The following is a 16,337-nucleotide window of genomic DNA, read 5'->3' on the forward strand; positions in this document are numbered from 1 at the left end:
GGCGAGAAAGCAAAAGACACACAATTGATGGGCGGAATGCAGAACAAATCAAAACATTCACCCCCAGTCACGAGATCTGGGTTAAATCCATCATTCTTTTGCTCTTTGCTCACCATGCCACCCCAGTTTAGACCTGGCTATATGCAAATCAGTCTTGACCCTGTGCCTCATGGGAACAGTCGAGCCCGAACTGCCAAACCAGGTCCTCCCTGGACCGGAAACAAGCATCCTAGGGCCGGTTTTGGGGTTTCACCCCTCTTCAGCCAGGATAGCTTGATTCCAGTGGCACAGTGAGCCCAGGACCCACATCTGGGCATACCTGGCGCACTTAGGGCGAGAAAGCTAAGGACACACAATTGACGGACAGAATGCAGAACAAATCAAAACATTCACCCCCAGTCAAGAGATCTGGGTTAAATCCATCATTCTTTTGCTCACCATGCCACCCCAGTTTAGACCGGGACTGGGAGGCCAACAGAGAGCTGACCCTATCATTTTAGGGACTGACCCTTTCCCTACCTAGACCAGTTTAAAAAAAATTGCTAGTCTCTTTCATGCTTTACATTTGACTTGTAATAAAGTTCACTGAATTCAGTAATGTACTAAACTGAAACACAAAGTTTTTTATGTGAAAGGGTCTTTATCATTTTTTACATGATGTTTATTGCATGATCAATATACTGACTCTTTCAATTATTCGGCTCGTGCTTTGGCTCTTAAAGCCATGCAAGACTCCTGGCTTGGCTCTGGTTAAACTCGCTCTATAATTCTGCTGTTGTGTCCACCTCTAGTTTCATCTATCCAGCGTAGCTTTGTTCAGGTACCAAAGGCAGCAATTCTTCCAGTAGGCATGCCTCCCGCTTGTAAAGCATATTTCAAATACTGCATATCTGTCTGTGAGTAGAGCTGTGCCTTAGGTAGATCGTTGCATGGTTATGTTGTGGATATAATTTCCTATGTAACTGCACATTTTTTTGTGAGGCACACACTTGTGCTGGTTGTAATTCTAGGGGCACATACTCACACCTAAAAATACAAGTTGGACTACCAGACAATTCTACTTAAGAATTATCTTTGCAGTGATGTGATCACTTCCTGCTTTGGGTAGGGAACAAACTTCTCCCAGTAATCTTAACACTCATCGGACCCTATCTTCCGCAGATCTTATAGACCCTGCCCCCCAAATCCTAACTGTTAGACCTGGCATCATAGGCATGGGTTTCCCCTGTATTTTTGCCTTTCTCTCCTGTAATTTTGCTGTGTGTTGGACTTCGTTTTTGCTGGTCTAGATGCTTTGGGCACTTTGCCACTGCTGTTCAGTGCCAGTGCAAGTGCTGCCTTTGTTAATTGTTGTTATAGATTGGTGATTCCATGATTGGCATATTTGATTTTGCTAGTCAGTCACTAGCACAGTGCACTGTGTGTGCTCAGGGCCTGTATATCAAATACTACTAGTGGGCTTTCAGCACTGATTGTGCCACCCACATACGCAGCCTGTAAATGTAACTTAGATCTGCCACTGCAGTGTTTGTGTGCAGTTTGGTACTGCCTTGTCGACCTGGCAAGTGCACCCACTAGCGAGGCCCTAACCTTCCCTTTTCTTACATGTTAGTCACCCCTAAGGTCGGCCCACAGTACCCCTGTGGACAGGGTGCAGTGTATGTGAAAGGTAGGACATGCCCTGATGTGTGTGGCATGTCCTGGTAGTGAAATACTGCCAATTTAGTGTTTCACTATTGTAAGTCTATCTGTCCCCGTAGGATAGAATGGGGATTTACTAATAACATCTTATGAGTATTACTGCCCATGGCAACAAGGTAGGAAAATAAAGTTTGATATGCCTGAACTCAGAATGTTAAGATGCATTCTGGGTTTGAAAATACCACTAGGTAGGTATTTTCTTGCCTAAAAATCCAGTGTGCCTCTGCTAGGTTGTGTATTGACTGTCTGGCGTTGGAGTGACAGGGGCTAGGGATGTGCATTCTGTTCAGACAGCCACTTGGGTGGTTGAGGTGTATCCTGCCTTTCCAGGGTGACTCAGGGCTGGGCTATATAGACCTCGGCTGCATTCAGAGTAGGGGTATGAGATTTCTTTCACACTTGAATGGGCCTGGTCAGCCAAGGACAATGCTGTCTCCACCTCCTGCCAGGAAGCTGCACGAGAGAGGACAGAACTGGTTTTGGCTGGGCAAGGAGCTTCTCTGCCACAGAGAACAAAGGATTTTGTATTATAAAAAGAGGGGCCCAGACCCCAGACTTTTAGATCCCTTCTGGGAAACAAGAGGAACCATTGCCAAGGAGAAGAGCTAGAGAAACTGAGGAGGAAATCTGGCCCTGTGCTGTTTGCTGTCTGGGGTTGGCCTGCAATGGCTACTTTCTGCCAAGGCAAGGAGAAGGACTTTGATGTTTGCTGCGTCCCCTGCTTAAGGAAGATCTCCAATTGCTTGAAATTGAGCTTGCCTCGTGTTCTGAAGTCTCAGAGACACAAATACTTCACCCCCAGTCCCCCCTGAACTCCTTTGTAAGGAGTTCTGACCTGCTGATAGGTGCTTGCCAGTGTTCTGGGCCTCTTGAAGTTGTTTTTGGACTGGAAACTACAAGAACTGTGAAAAACTATGCATTGCCCGTGTCTGACACATCGCAGCGGTGCGAGAAGACTTTTCCATCGCATGACCGCCACCGAAGAATCAACACAGCATCTGCCTGCGGCTGAAGTCCCTACCGTGCAACGAATCCTGTGCACCAATCTCCGACGTCCGAGATCACTGCACTGATTCTGACACAGGCCCTGTTGTGGAGAAACAGAGGCATCAAGAGGACACAGCTGAAATCATCGCAGCACATCCCCGGTCTTCACGCATCACATTGTACCAGATTGTCATGCATCGCATCGAAACGGCAAGTCTGTCGCATTGTTGGGAGAGGCAGTAAGAAACAGTTGCATTACCTCCCCACACAGTAAGAAACAGATGCATCACCTCCCCTCTGTTAAGGAACCGATGCATGACCTCCCCTGCACAGCAGTAAGGAACCGACGAATCCCCACCCTCGGAGCAAGGAACCGATGCATCACCTTCCCTGAGTGTAAGGAACCGACACATCACCTTCCCTTCGCCCCTTTTTGCTAGCATTTTTCGACACATCCAAGGTACTTTGTGTAAAAGTGTTGCATCCAGCATTTTCTTTGAACAGCACTGTTTCTACCATTTGAAAGTCATATTTTTATTACTGTATTGTGGATTTTTGTCGTTTTGATCTTGTTTTGGTTTAGATAAAGATTACTCATTTTTCTAAACTGGTGTGGTGTCCATTTGTAGCGTTTTCGCTGTATTGCTGTATGTGTTCACAAATACTTTACACACTGTCTCTGAGATAAGCCTGTCTGCTCATGCTAAGCTACCAAAGGGGTGAATAGGGTTTATTTTAGAAATGTATCTCCCTTACCCTGACTAGGAAGAATGGCCCCTACTTGGAGAAAGGTACCTATCTCTGCCAACTAGAGACCCCTAGTTCTAACACTAACATGTTCAAAAGGTGTCACCAAAATCATCTCCATAGACAGGGGCGTAGCTTGGTTAGTAAGATTGGGAGTGGAGTGGTGAGCTTCACATTTCCCAACAATCACACTGGCATATCATGGTAAAATATATTGTTTGAGAAGCAGAGCAGGAGGGGCTTAAGGGGCAGTGGGGATGGATAGCAGTGTTGTTAGACCTGGCATCTTTGGAGTGATTTCCCCTGTTTTTTTGATTCTGACCTCATCTTTTTTGACTTTGTGCTGCATTTCATTTTTGCTGGTTTTAGGACTCTGGGCACTTTACAGCTGTTGACCATAGCTAAAGTTCAATTACTCCCTTTTTAGATTATAATTGTGGTTATTTTATCCATGATTGGCATATTTGAAGTACTAGTAAGTCCATAGTAAATTGTACCAGGTGTCCTCAGGGCCTGTAAATCAAATGCTACTAGTAGGCTTGCAGCACTGATTGTGCCACCCACATGTGTACCCCTGCAACCATTTCTCAGACCTGTCACTGCAGTGTATGTGTGTGCAGTTTTAAACTGCCAATTCGACATGGCAAGTGCACCCACTTGCCAGGCGCAAACCTTCCCTTTTACTACACATGTCACCCCTGAGTTAGGCGCAAGGCAGCCCCAAGGGCAGGGTGCAGTGTATTTAAAAGGTAGGACAAGTACTGTTGTGTTTTACTAGTGAAATACTGCCAATTTCGTTTTTCACAATTGCAAGGACTATCTCTCCCATATGGTAACATGGGGATTACCTTAAAATATCGTTTAAGTGTAAATTCCCATTGGAAGCAGATAGAGATTTGGAGTTTGTGTTTTTTTAACTCCCAATTTATAAATACCTATTTTGGTGAAGTTGGTTTTTAAATTGCGTGTTTGAAAATGCCACTTTTTGAAAGTGGGCATTTTTTTGCTTAACCATTCTGTGTCTCTGCCAGTCTGTAGAATTCATGTCTGGGTGGACTGACAGTTGGGCTCTTGTGCATCCACTCTAGACAGTCACGCAAAGGGAGCTGAGATGTGCCTTGCATATCCTAATGGGGCTTCCTGAGCTAGTGGTGGGAGGAGTTGTCACTAACACCTGAATATGGCTGTGCATGTCCTCACGCGAGGCTGTCTCCACCCCTCTGTAGTGTGTCTGGAGCCAGGTCAGGCAAAGGCAGGGTCTTTGAAGTTTGCCTACTTCAAAAGCAGAAAGGGGTATAAGTATTGGACCTCTGACACCCCAAAATCAAAACACTTCTGGACTGAGGACATTCTGCCAGGACGAAGAGTTGGATGCTGTAGGAGGGACTGCCGCTCTGCCTGTTGCTTTGTTGTGCTGGCCTGCTGCTTGCTGCTTCTGTCCTGGCAGTGAAAAGACTGGACTTTGCTTTATGTATCCTTTACCCAGGGTTCTCCATGGGCATGTGCAGGCTTGCCTCCTGTTAAGAAGTTTCAGGACCATCAAAGACTTCACTTACCAGTGCCTGGGCTCTTCTGCTGAGAGCCCTGACTTGCCAAGTGGTGACAAATCCAGTTTTGAGCCCTTGGAAGTGTAACCTGGTGAGAAAATCCATGCATCTACTCTTAGTGCCCGTTTTCTCAGCGTAGCGCCACCGTGCGGATGAAAATCAATGCAGCACCGCAGTGCAAATGAAGAATCAATGCAGCACCTGCTTTGTGGCTGAAATATCACCACAGCCTGAGTCCCAAGCACCTTGTCGCCAACGTCTTTGCATCTGCTCTGACTCCAATGCAACCTGTGCTTTGCCGCTGAAGATGCGTCCCATCACCTGGCACGCAGCTGCAAAATCAACTCACTGTCTGTATCGCCACCGTCTGGATTTTTGACATATCGTCCTATGACACCATCTCTTCATCAATGCCAGCCCACAGTAAGGCACCTAGGCCATGTGTCCAGAGATCAACACATCGCCTTCCCTTCCAGTAAGGAACCAATGCATCACCTCCCCTGACAGTAAGGATCTGACACATCACCTCCCCTGCCTAGAAGTAAGGATCCGACACATCACCCCCCCCCCCCCCCCTGCCTACTAGTAAGGAACAGACACATCACCTCCCCTGGTAATAAGGAACCGACGCATTGCTTTGCTTTTCCCGTGCCTCACCTCCCCTGCGCCTGTTTAGTCTTTGAGTTTTGATGTATCCAAGGTACTTTGTGCTAAAAGAAAAACATCCATAGATTTCTATTGACTGAACTTATTTAACCTTTGAAAAGTGACATCTTGACTTGTGTATGTTGAATTTTTTTCGTTTTGGTCTTGTTTTATTCAGAAATATTAACTATTTTCTAAAGTGGTGTCGATTTGTTTTGTAGTGTTTCCACTGTATTACTTTGTGTGTATGTACGAATGCTTTATGCATTGCCTCTGAGATAAGCCTGAAAGCTCATGCCTAGCTCCCTTACCCTGACTAGAGTGAGGGTCCCTACTTGGACATGTTGCAAATCACAGCCAATTAGAGACCCATTTCTTGCAAGTTCAATTATTAGGGTTGCTTAAAAGACAATATGTTGTGAAATAACCTACAGTTTTAAGAACTGCAAAATAGAGAGGAAAGAGAGTATGTGTGTATGTTTTGGGTGTGTGTGCATGTAAAAATCCTAGGCGAAAGCTGACAACCACCTCACCATACCCGACTGAAGGCACCTGTACCCAACTATTTACTAGAGAGACAGTGTGTGTGTATGTTTTTATCTGTGTGTAAATGTAAAAATCCTAGGCGAAAACCACCTCACCATACCTGACTGAAAACACCTATACCCAACTATAACTCTGCTCTCCTGGAAGAGTCCACAGAGTATTGCCACTCTGCGCTCCACTTGGTGCGTGGCAAAAATTCCACCCACAGCCACATGGCGAGTTTACCGCCCACCCCTCTCTTTTTTTGACCAAGTCCTGTTTTCATTTCCTGGCACGGAATGAACCCAGGCAACGCCATTCTTTACAAACAGTACAAGAGATTTGTGAACAGGCAAGCTGCGCTACCTGGTGACTTCAATCACCAATTCTACCCGTTTTCTTTATTTGAATAGGTCTGCGGCCTGTCATTAAGTTCTGGAGTATGGAAGGATCAGCTGGGGCAGCTGCAGAGCGCACGGTGGATGACGTCAGCAGTGCAGCACCCTCTCCAAAAGACTGACGCCATTACACCCCGTACCTCGGCTCACGGGGAATTACCAGCTCTGAGGACTGCACGCGCGGGTGGAAGGGCTCCAGGTCACAGCATTCCCAGAGGTGGAGGTAAGCGATGTTTACCTAAGGATGCTTAGAAGCCTTCCTCTCAAATACTCATTGAGCCGAATGTTAGATAATGCCCCGATAACCCGTTTGGGTCTGAAAATATTCAATTTGTGAAGTGCAGGTGATGCTGCCTATAGTTTCTCTAATTTACTGAAACAGAGTGAAAAAGCTGTTTTATATATGTTGCTACTTCGCAGCCATAATAGCCATTTAACACAACCGTCTGCTGCAAATTATTGAAATGCTATTGTTTCTGTCTGCTTGGAGTGGAAAAGGTGATGTGACAAAACATCTCATTTCAGGGCCATTGGTTCAGAGGCGCTCTTGGCTGGTTTTTGGGCGCTGTCTTGACCTTGGAAAGCAGCGCAGTAGTGTCCACTGTGTATTTAGAAGCACTGCAATGAGGACCACTTGGAGCGCCTGGCCCTGCCATCTCGGGTATCAGGGTGTGGCCTGGCACTGCAGGTGCCGCATTCGGTTACTATATTGCCTTTTAGCTCTGTGTGGTATATTAAGGTTGGTCGATGGGTTTACTTTATGTCGCCAGCAGGAAGATCTGCCTATTTCTTAACTCCCTCTTTCCGCAGGAAGCTGCTTCTGTCCTGTTACTCGGCATAGTCCATATCAACCTGACAAGCGGCTACTGAAGTGAGGTTTCCAGATCTGATTTTTGCATCCCCGTCATTTTGTCATATTTTGTTTTTTTAAATATTTGTTGATTTTTTTAAAAAATTATTTGGCATGCACTCTTTTGCTGTCCACATTATTCTGGTGCTCAGTGCTCAGGGTCATCGCCTGGTTGTTCAACCCTTCACACTGCCATGCCCACCTGCCACACGGACTGCCTGGAGAGGCCCCTTTCCAGGAGCTATGTCCTGCGGAACGCACTGATTGCCAGACAGCACTGGCGGTTCCTGCTGGTGCCGTGGGGTCAGTGGTGCTGTCTGCAGGGCTGTGAGAAGGCTTCTACTTCTTACCCCAGAGGCTATGAAAGGACATCGAGGAGCAGTTCACGCCCGTCAGAGGGCCTGCCAAAAGCAACTGGGCTTTCATTATAGATCCCTTCCCTACCAACAACTGGGGTCTCTTCTCAGCACAAAGGCTGGACACCGAGGGCTCTTACGCCTTCCTCATTGCGATGACCACAGCCAATAATATCCTGACCACTGCTACCTTCGAGGAGCAGCTGATGCTAGACCAGATGGTGAGTGCTCTGCATGCAGCCAGCATGAACCTAACCTTTGAGCAGCCTTGTCCCTGCAGCTGGCCCGTTCAAAGGTCGAAAGGGCAGCCAGGCAACATGGACCCGAGGTCTCCGGGTCCGCCAAAAACAGAAGTACGTCATCGGCGTACAGGGCTATCTTATCGGTGCAACTCGGATCCCATGCCCACCCTCGAATGAGGGAGTCTTGACGGATAAGGGAGGCCAGGGGCTCCATCGCCAGAGTAAATAGGAGTGGCAAGAGCGGAGAGCCCTGACGAGTTCCCCTCCAGATGGGGAACGCCTCGGACAGCACCCCATTTATGAGGACCCGAGCTCGGGGATGTGAGTAGAGGACTCGGATCTGGCGCCGGAACAAGGGGCCAAAACCCATTGTCACCAGCACGTCCTCTAGATAGCGCCATTCCACCATATCAAATGCTTTTTCGAAATCTAGAAGAAGCAACGCCAGATATGGGGTGAGGTGGTGGCGGTGCGCAAGGGTGAGGCGGAAGCGGCAAATACAGTGTCGGGTACCCCGGGCAGGCATAAAACCACACTGGTCCGGGTGCACCAGGTTGTGCAGATGGGGACGGAGCCGTTGGGCCAATACCGTGGCGAAGAGTTTAACATCCGTATTGATGAGGGAGATAGGGCGGTAAGCCGCTCAGTCAAGGGAGGGTGGGTGTGTCTTTGGGATGACCACGATAGTGGCCACATCCGCCTCCATCGGGAAAGATCCCACCTCCACCACATGGTTAAAGAGGGCCATTAAATGGGGAACCAGTGTGTCGCGATAGATCGCATAATATTCTTGGGGGTAGCCGTCGGGCCCAGGCGTCTTGCTGGAACGCAACAGCGAGATAGCCCCATGTATCTCCTCCGGGGTGAAGGAGGAGTCAAGAGCCTCTAAGGCCGTCTAAGATAGGCATGGCAGGCGTGTGTCGGTCCTGGCCAGCAGGTCCGCCAGAGAGGTCTGAGGAGGCTGGGCCGCGTACAGGGTCGCGTAGTACCCAGCGAAGGTTTGGGCAATGGCATGGGCGGTGACGTGATGAGCCCCAGCCCGTCACAGATCTCTGAAATAATACGATCGGCCTTGGGATAGGACACTAAGTTGTGCAGCAGTTTGCCATTTTTATCGCCCCAACCATAGACGCTCGCCACCAAGGAGCGCCAAAGCATTTTAGCGGCCTCCATCGAGATCTGGCTAATCTCGTCGCGGAGCAGCCTGAGCTGCCGAGTGGCGGCCTCGCTGTCGTTGGTACCTTGGGCTACCTCTAGCTGTGCCACCTGGGCCTCCAGCTGCGCAAGCCGCGCAGACCGCTCCACACGCTTCACGTGGACCAGGCCTCGTGCCCCCCGCACAATACGGCCTTGCTGGTCTCCCACAACGTTCCCGGTGAGGAAACAGAACCCGAGTTAGTGGAGAAATATAGCTCCATTTCCTGCCCAAGGGATGCGACAGTGCCAGCATCCTGCAGGAACCAGGCGTTCATCCGCCAGGCCGTACGGGTGCCGGGAGAGGGGGTCCCCAGGAGGAGGAAGACCAGGGAGTGGTCAGAGATACCTCTAGGCAGCACATCGACCCCGGATAGGAGCTGGCAGTCCGTGGCCGGCATTAGAAATAAGTCGATACGGGAGTGAGTGTGGTGGGCTTCCGAAGTATGAGTGTATTGCTCCTTACGGAGGTTCCACACCCTCCAGGCTTTGCAGAGACCCAGGGCAGAGGCCCAGTCAGATAGGCGTTTTGCAGCGGCTAGGCGGGAAGCTGAGGGAGGACCTGTTGTGTCACACGAAGGTTGCAGGATGGCATTAAAGTCACCCCCCACTACCATCAGTCCCGGTGGGAAGGAGGAGAATATCAGTGTGAGCTGGCAAAGGACGGAGGCCATATTGGTGGGAGGGATGTAAGTGCACAAGAGATTCAGGGGTTGCCCCTCGATTGTACCCGTCAAGGCCACGTAACGGCCGTGCCTGTCCACCTCGGCATGGGCCAGGGTAAAGGGAAGTCCACGCCTTGAGCAAAATGGCCACTCCCCAGAACCCCTTGTAAAACCAGAGTGCCAGACCCTGTCAAACCCGTAGCGAACGAGAAAGGTGCATTGTGAGCCCAAGAGGTGTGTCTCTTGCAGAAACAGGATTTCGGGCGCATGGCGGTGGTTGCTACGAAGGACAGCAGTACGCTTAATACGATCAAGTAGGCCGTTAACATTCCAGGAGAGGAAATGGAGGGCCCTATGGTAAGTGGGCATCATCAAGGCGAGTGGTGTGGAAATATGCGAGTGTAAATGTCAAGAGGCCTGTGTCGCGTGAGAAACAACCTGACATGGTCCGGAACATGGAATAGGAAGTATGTGATCCAGTAGGTCCCGTGTCCGCACCGAGAGCAGACAGGTGTGTGTAGCTACCGAAGACAACTAGGAACAGCGGCCCGTAGGCGGCTAAAAACAACAAACCGATGGGAGAAAACGGTCTTCCCCCCCTCCCCAACACCCCAACACCCCCCACCCTATACTTCTTAGAAGGAAGCATCTGTCGCCCTGAAGAAGGAAACAAGTTAAACCAACAACCTCACAGTGAGGCTAAGGACGAAGCTAAAACGCTTGATGTGAACAGGCGCATGGCAGAAAGGGACCCCCCTCCATGTAACCGGATTAAGAACTGTCAACAGCTGCCAGAGCATTCAAGGCGGTCCGTATGGTAAGCAAATCCGGAATCAAGGTAGAACGTAAGGCACCAGGGTCTGGACAACAGTAAGTCAGAATCCCCCTGATACTGAATCGTCCAGTCCAGAGGCCCCGTTGGCGCCACCAGAAGGCCCAGAACAATTTCTAGGATATGTCCCCGTTTAATCCTCGCCCTCATCACTGGAGTCACGGATCTCGGGGCTCCGGGACAGATCGGAGCCTGACACCTCGCGCCGCAGGGTCCCAGAAGGCCCAGGACTGTCGCTCAGGGCGAGCGATGAAGCAGCCGTACTGGAAGAAGCGGGCCCCGGGGTCGGAGCGTGGGCGGGAGGGTGAAGAGAGGAAACTCCCCGTGATCGAGATTCCACCCTCCGACCATCGTTCTTCTTGCGGAATCTGGTCCGGTGGCGCTGGGGCTTAGGCGGGCCTGGGTGCTGCTGTGAGGCTCCCCAACGGGCAGGAGAGGGAGCCGGTCCCGTCAAGAGGGGACGTTCCTCCGTGAACCAGGCCACTTGGGGAGTGTCAAAGAAAAATGTCTTGTCCTGGAAAATAACCTTAAGTCGGGCCGGGAAAAGGAGACCATATCGGAGACCCATGGAGCGAAGCTTTTGCTTGACTTCATCATAGGAGCGGCGCTGGGTTTGCACCCCTTTGGATTAGTGCGGGAAAATCATGATTTTATTATTTTGGAATTGTAAGGAGTCCTGTGCCCTGGCCGTCCGAAGGAAGGCGTCCCTGTCATGGATGTTAAATACCCCAAGGATCATGGGGCGGGCGGGAGCTCCAGGTGGCGGTTTGGGGGCCAAGGAGGGGTGGGCTCGTTCAACCGCGAACCAGGGTGAAAGAGAGTCTTTCGACATCCAGGAGCGTATCCAGGTCTCCACGAATGTATCAGCGTGACCCTGCTCCATTCCCTTGGGAAAGCCAAGAAGGCGTAGGTTGTTCCGCCGCGATCTATTTTCCACATCCTCTGCCCGGCGGTGGAGCTCCGAGGTCTGGGTCTAGAGGCATGATGAAGCATGTCACCTTCGTGGTGAGTGAGGGATTTGGTCCTAACAAGGGAAATGCCCTGTGGTTCTTTTAGGCTTGTGAATTGTGACTTCGTTTAAATAGCTTAGACTCTGTTTGTAGCTTTCATCGCATATTTTTTCTTAGCGTTTGTTTGAGACCCGTGGATTTCGTATTGTTATTAAGTATGTTGATTGGGGAATAAATCCACTGTGGTCTTTAAAATTCCCTTAGACCCTCCTGTTCTCAATCTGTTTTGGTTTGGTTGTTGTCTAAAGGTGGGCCACCTGGGTTTCAAGTTGGATGATATCATCCTCCGTGGTAGAAAGACGGGACTCTGCTTCCGTGATGAGTGCCGTTGCGTGGCGAAGGTCTTGGCGGATGAGGGACACATCTACCTTCACCTCCCCAATCTTATCCTCCACCCAGGCCCGGGACTCGCTGATCGCCTGAAGGATGGTGGAGAGATCGCCCCCATGACCCTGGACACGTCAGGCACCCCCCCGCCTGGGTCCCGATCTGTCATGGTGAACTGGTCCATTTTCCTTTGGGTGGGGGGGCTGGGGTCTGTGGGGCGCGGGTCCTGCCCATCTCCTCAACAGGTGGGACAGACCAGCGCACTCAGTTCTTGGCACGGGCCTGCCAGGGGGGGAGAGGGGACCTCCCGACCCCCCCGGTCACTGCAGTTCCGGGCTTCCTTTGTCACAAGAGGGAGGGTGCACCCAGGGCGACACTTGGCGTTGGCCTCCGCCAGGGACGTCAAGGCGAAGGAGCGGGGGAGGAGGCACCCACGTCCCACCACTGCACCCCACTTCACCACCACCCGACATGGTGGCCGAACCCCCCCCACGCCTGGAGAGGCACCGCATGTGGCCAGGAATCACGTGGGGCCCCCGGTCCGAACGTCACAACGGATGCAGGGCCATGGCAGCTCGCAGACTCAGGCCTCACACAGATCAGTTGATCGGGGCAGGTTATCCAGAAAGCAGGCCCAGGCGCCCAAAGGAAGAGCCAGAGGATGGCGGGGGGCAGGGGCACCAGGTCACCTCCCCACCCCGCCACCCGATACGATGGGTGTACCCCCACCACAACACCACCACCAGGGGAGCCTGGGCACCTCCACCTGTGTGCCAGAACTAGGGGCCAAATCCGCCACCACCTCAGTCTCTCCCAGGCACAGTCGCAGCATCAGTCACTGGCCCCTCTCCACCCACGCGGCACAGGCAGGGGGCAGCTCAGAGGGCCAAAGCCGCAGGCTCCAACAGGCCCAACCCGGGAAGAGACAGCTGCACCCCCAACAGGCCCGCAGGGGGACCCCGTGGCAGGCAGTCCAATGTTCCGCTGGCAGGAAGATAAAAACCAAGCAGAGAAGGCCCCAATCACCCAGGCGGGCCCAGTCACCGTCCTCCGCTCCCCTCCGCTGCCCGACAGTGGCAGCCGAGCTCCGCACCCCCCAGCCACCGCAACTCACCGGAATGTATGCAGGTGAGCCGATCTGGTGGCAGAGGCAGCGCTCCACTGTGGCCCTCAAGCGCTGACTCTGGTCGCGGGGGCGCCGCAGCTGGGCCGTTCCGCTCCGCTGCTCGGGCCCGAGAGGAGCCGGCCGGCACCCCTTCAGGACTCCGAGGATACCTCCGTCCACAGGCAGAGTTTGATGGCACCACAGGGGCCCAGATGGGAACCCCAGAGGAGTCCAGGGGCACCGACAGGGCCAACGCGCGGCCAGAAAAGCAGGCGGTGGGAACAAAGCGGCAGGGGCTCTCACGGCCGCCATCACTGGCGCACGGCCGTGGCAGCAGTCCGTGAGAACCAAGCGGTCGGGACTTCCAATCAATCAATCATCGCATTTATATAGCGCACTTCTCACCCAGAGAGTCTCAAGGCGCTGGGGGGTCCGCTACTGCTCGAACAGCCAAGTCTTGAGTTGCTTCCTGAAGGCGTAGTGGTCCTGGGTCTGGCGGAGGTGGGACAGTGGCGAGGGCGTGGCTGGTCGATCGAAGCTGGCGTTTGGGAGCGTAGAAGTTGAGGCGGCTGTTGAGGTATCCTGGGCCTTGGTTGTGTAGGGCTTTGTGTGCGTGGGTGAGGAGACGGAAGGTGATTCTCTTGTTGACCGGGAGCCAGTGCAGGTCTCTCAAGTGTCTGGAGATGTGGCTTCGATGGGGGATGTCCAGGATGAGTCGTGCTGAGGCGTTCTGGATCCGCTGGAGTCTCTTCTGGAGTTTGGCGGTGGTTCCAGCGTAGAGGGAGTTGCCGTAGTCCAGACGGCTGGTGACGAGGGCCTGGGTGACCGTCTTCCTGGTCTCGGTGGGGATCCACCGGAAGATCTTGCGTAGCATACGCAGGATGTTGAAGCACGACGAGGAGACAGCGTTGACTTGTCTGGTCATGGAGAGGGAGGAGTCCAGGATGAAGCCCAGGTTGCGTGCATGGTCTGTTGGTTTGGGTGCGCTGCCTAGGGCGGGGGGCCACCAGGAGTCGTCCCAAGCGGCGGGTGAGGATCCCAGGATGAGGACTTCCGTCTTGTCCGAGTTCAGTTTCAGGCGGCTGTTCTTCATCCATTCGGCTACCTCTTTCATCCCTTCGTGAAGGTTGGCTCTGGCGGTGGCGGGGTTGTTGGTGAGGGAGAGGATCAGCTGGGTGTCGTCGGCGTAGGAGATGATGTTGAGGTTGTGCTGGCGTGCGATGTCAGCGAGGGGGCTCATGTAGACGTTGAAGAGAGTAGGACTGAGCGAGGAGCCTTGAGGGACGCCGCAGATGACTTCGGTGGCTTCAGATCTGAACGGAGGGAGTCGGACTCTCTGTGTCCTTCCGGCGAGGAAGGAGATGATCCACTCCAGTGCCTTTTCTTGGACTCCGACGTTGCTGAGGCGTTGTACTAGGGTACGGTGGCAGACAGTGTCGAAGGCCGCGGAGAGGTCGAGGAGGATGAGGGCCGCTGTTTCTCCGTTGTCGAGTAGCGCTCGGATGTCATCCGTGGCTGCGATCAGGGCGGTCTCGGTGCTGTGGTTGGCCCGGAAGCCAGACTGCGAGGGGTCGAGGGATCCGTTCGTCTCGAGGAAGGCGGCCAGCTGCTTGTTGACGGTCTTCTCGATGACTTTTGCGGGAAATGGGAGCAGCGAGATGGGACGGTAGGTCTTGAGGTCGGTGGGGTCGGCCGATGGCTTCTTGAGTAGGGCGCTGAGTTCGGCGTGCTTCCAGCTCTCCGGGAAGGTAGCGGTGTCGAAGGAGGTGTTGATGATGTTCCGCAGGTGGGGTGCGATGACAGCGTCGGCCTTGTTGAAAACGTGGTGAGGGCAGGGATCGGTCGGAGATCCGGAGTGGATGGAGTTCATCGTGCGGACGGTGTCTTCGGTGCTGATCGGGGTCCAGGCGCGGAGGGTGGTGGTGGGGGGCGGTGGTTTGGTCGTGGTGTTCGTCGGTTGAGTGCTGAAGCTGTTGTGTATGTCCGTGATCTTGTTGTGGAAGTAGGAGGCGAGGGAGTTGCAGAGGTCTTGCGAAGGGGTGATGTCGTTGTTTCCGGCGTTGGGGTTGGAGAGCTCTTTGACGATGTTGAAGAGTTCCTTGCTGTTGTGTGCGTTGTTGTCCAGTCATTCCTTGAATGCGGTTTTCTTGGTGGCGTGGATGAGTTGGTGGTGTTTTCGGGTGGCGAGCTTGAGGGCAGTCATGTTGTCCGGTGTTGGGTCTCTGCGCCAGGTTTTCTCGAGGGCTCGGCAGTTCTTCTTGGAGCTTTTGAGTTCGTCGGTGAACCATGGGGCTCTCTTGCTACCGGGTCTGCTAGGCGGGTTCCTCAGGGGGGCGAGCTCGTCTGCGCAGTCGCTGATCCACTTCGTGAGGTTGGTGGCCGCCTGGCTGGGGTTCGTTGTGCTGGTGGGCGGGTTCATGCTCAGGGAGGTCGCGAGCTGGTCGGCTGTGATCTTGTTCCAGCTCCTGCGTGCAACCTGTTGCTGGTGGTGGTGGATCGTGGTCCTGCCGAAGCTGAAGTGGACGCAGCTGTGGTCGGTCCAGTGGAGTCCGGTGGCGTGGCTGAAGGCGATGTCCTTGCTGGATGAGAAGACGGGGTCGAGTGTGTGTCCGGCGTAGTGGGTGGGGGTGGTGACCAGCTGCTTGAGACCAAGGTTGGCGAGGTTGTCCAGCAGGGTGGTGGTGTTGCGGTCGTTGTAGTTCTCCAGGTGGAAGTTGAGGTCCCCTAGGAGGATGTAGTCAGCGGAGCAGAGGGCGTGTGGGCTGATGAAGTCGGCGATGTCTTCGCTGAATTGTGTGCGTTGTCCCGGGGGTCTGTAGATGAGGGTGCCTCTGAGGGTGGTCTTGGGGTTGATGTGGACTTGGAAGTGCAGGTGCTCGGCGGTTGCGAGGGTGTCGTCGGTGTTGGTCGTGATGCGGATGGTGTTCCTGTGGACGATGGCGATGCCTCCTCCGGTGTGGTTGATGCGGTCCCATCGGATGATCTTGTAGCCGTCTGGGATGGCGATGTCAGGCGCTGAGGAGGCGTTCATCCAGGTTTCCGTGAAGAAGGCGACGTCTGGGGCTGTGGTGTCGAGAAGGTTCCAGATCTCGATGGCGTGCCTGTGGACGGAGCGGGTGTTGAGCAGGATGCATTTCAGGTGGCTGCTGCTTTTGCTCGTCTTGGTCTTGGTTGGTGTAGGTGTAGTGCAGGTGAACTTGCAGGAG

At 53.0% G+C, this 16,337-nt stretch overlaps 1 protein-coding gene across 1 annotated transcript in view; it reads left to right on the top strand.

The window, feature by feature from the left end:
- The window catches only part of LOC146855777 (uncharacterized), a 162,425-nt gene that overhangs the window by 75,257 nt on the left and 70,831 nt on the right, over positions 1–16,337 (top strand). Inside the window, exon 2 of the mRNA XM_085650654.1 lies at positions 6,566–6,773. Coding sequence (XP_085506780.1) covers positions 6,635–6,773 — 139 coding nt within the window. The 5' untranslated portion in view covers positions 6,566–6,634. The remainder of the gene's footprint in view (positions 1–6,565; positions 6,774–16,337) is intronic.

Source organism: Triturus cristatus, chromosome 4_1, assembly GCF_964204655.1.
Source record: "Triturus cristatus chromosome 4_1, aTriCri1.1, whole genome shotgun sequence".
NCBI classification, from domain to species: Eukaryota; Metazoa; Chordata; class Amphibia; order Caudata; family Salamandridae; genus Triturus; species Triturus cristatus.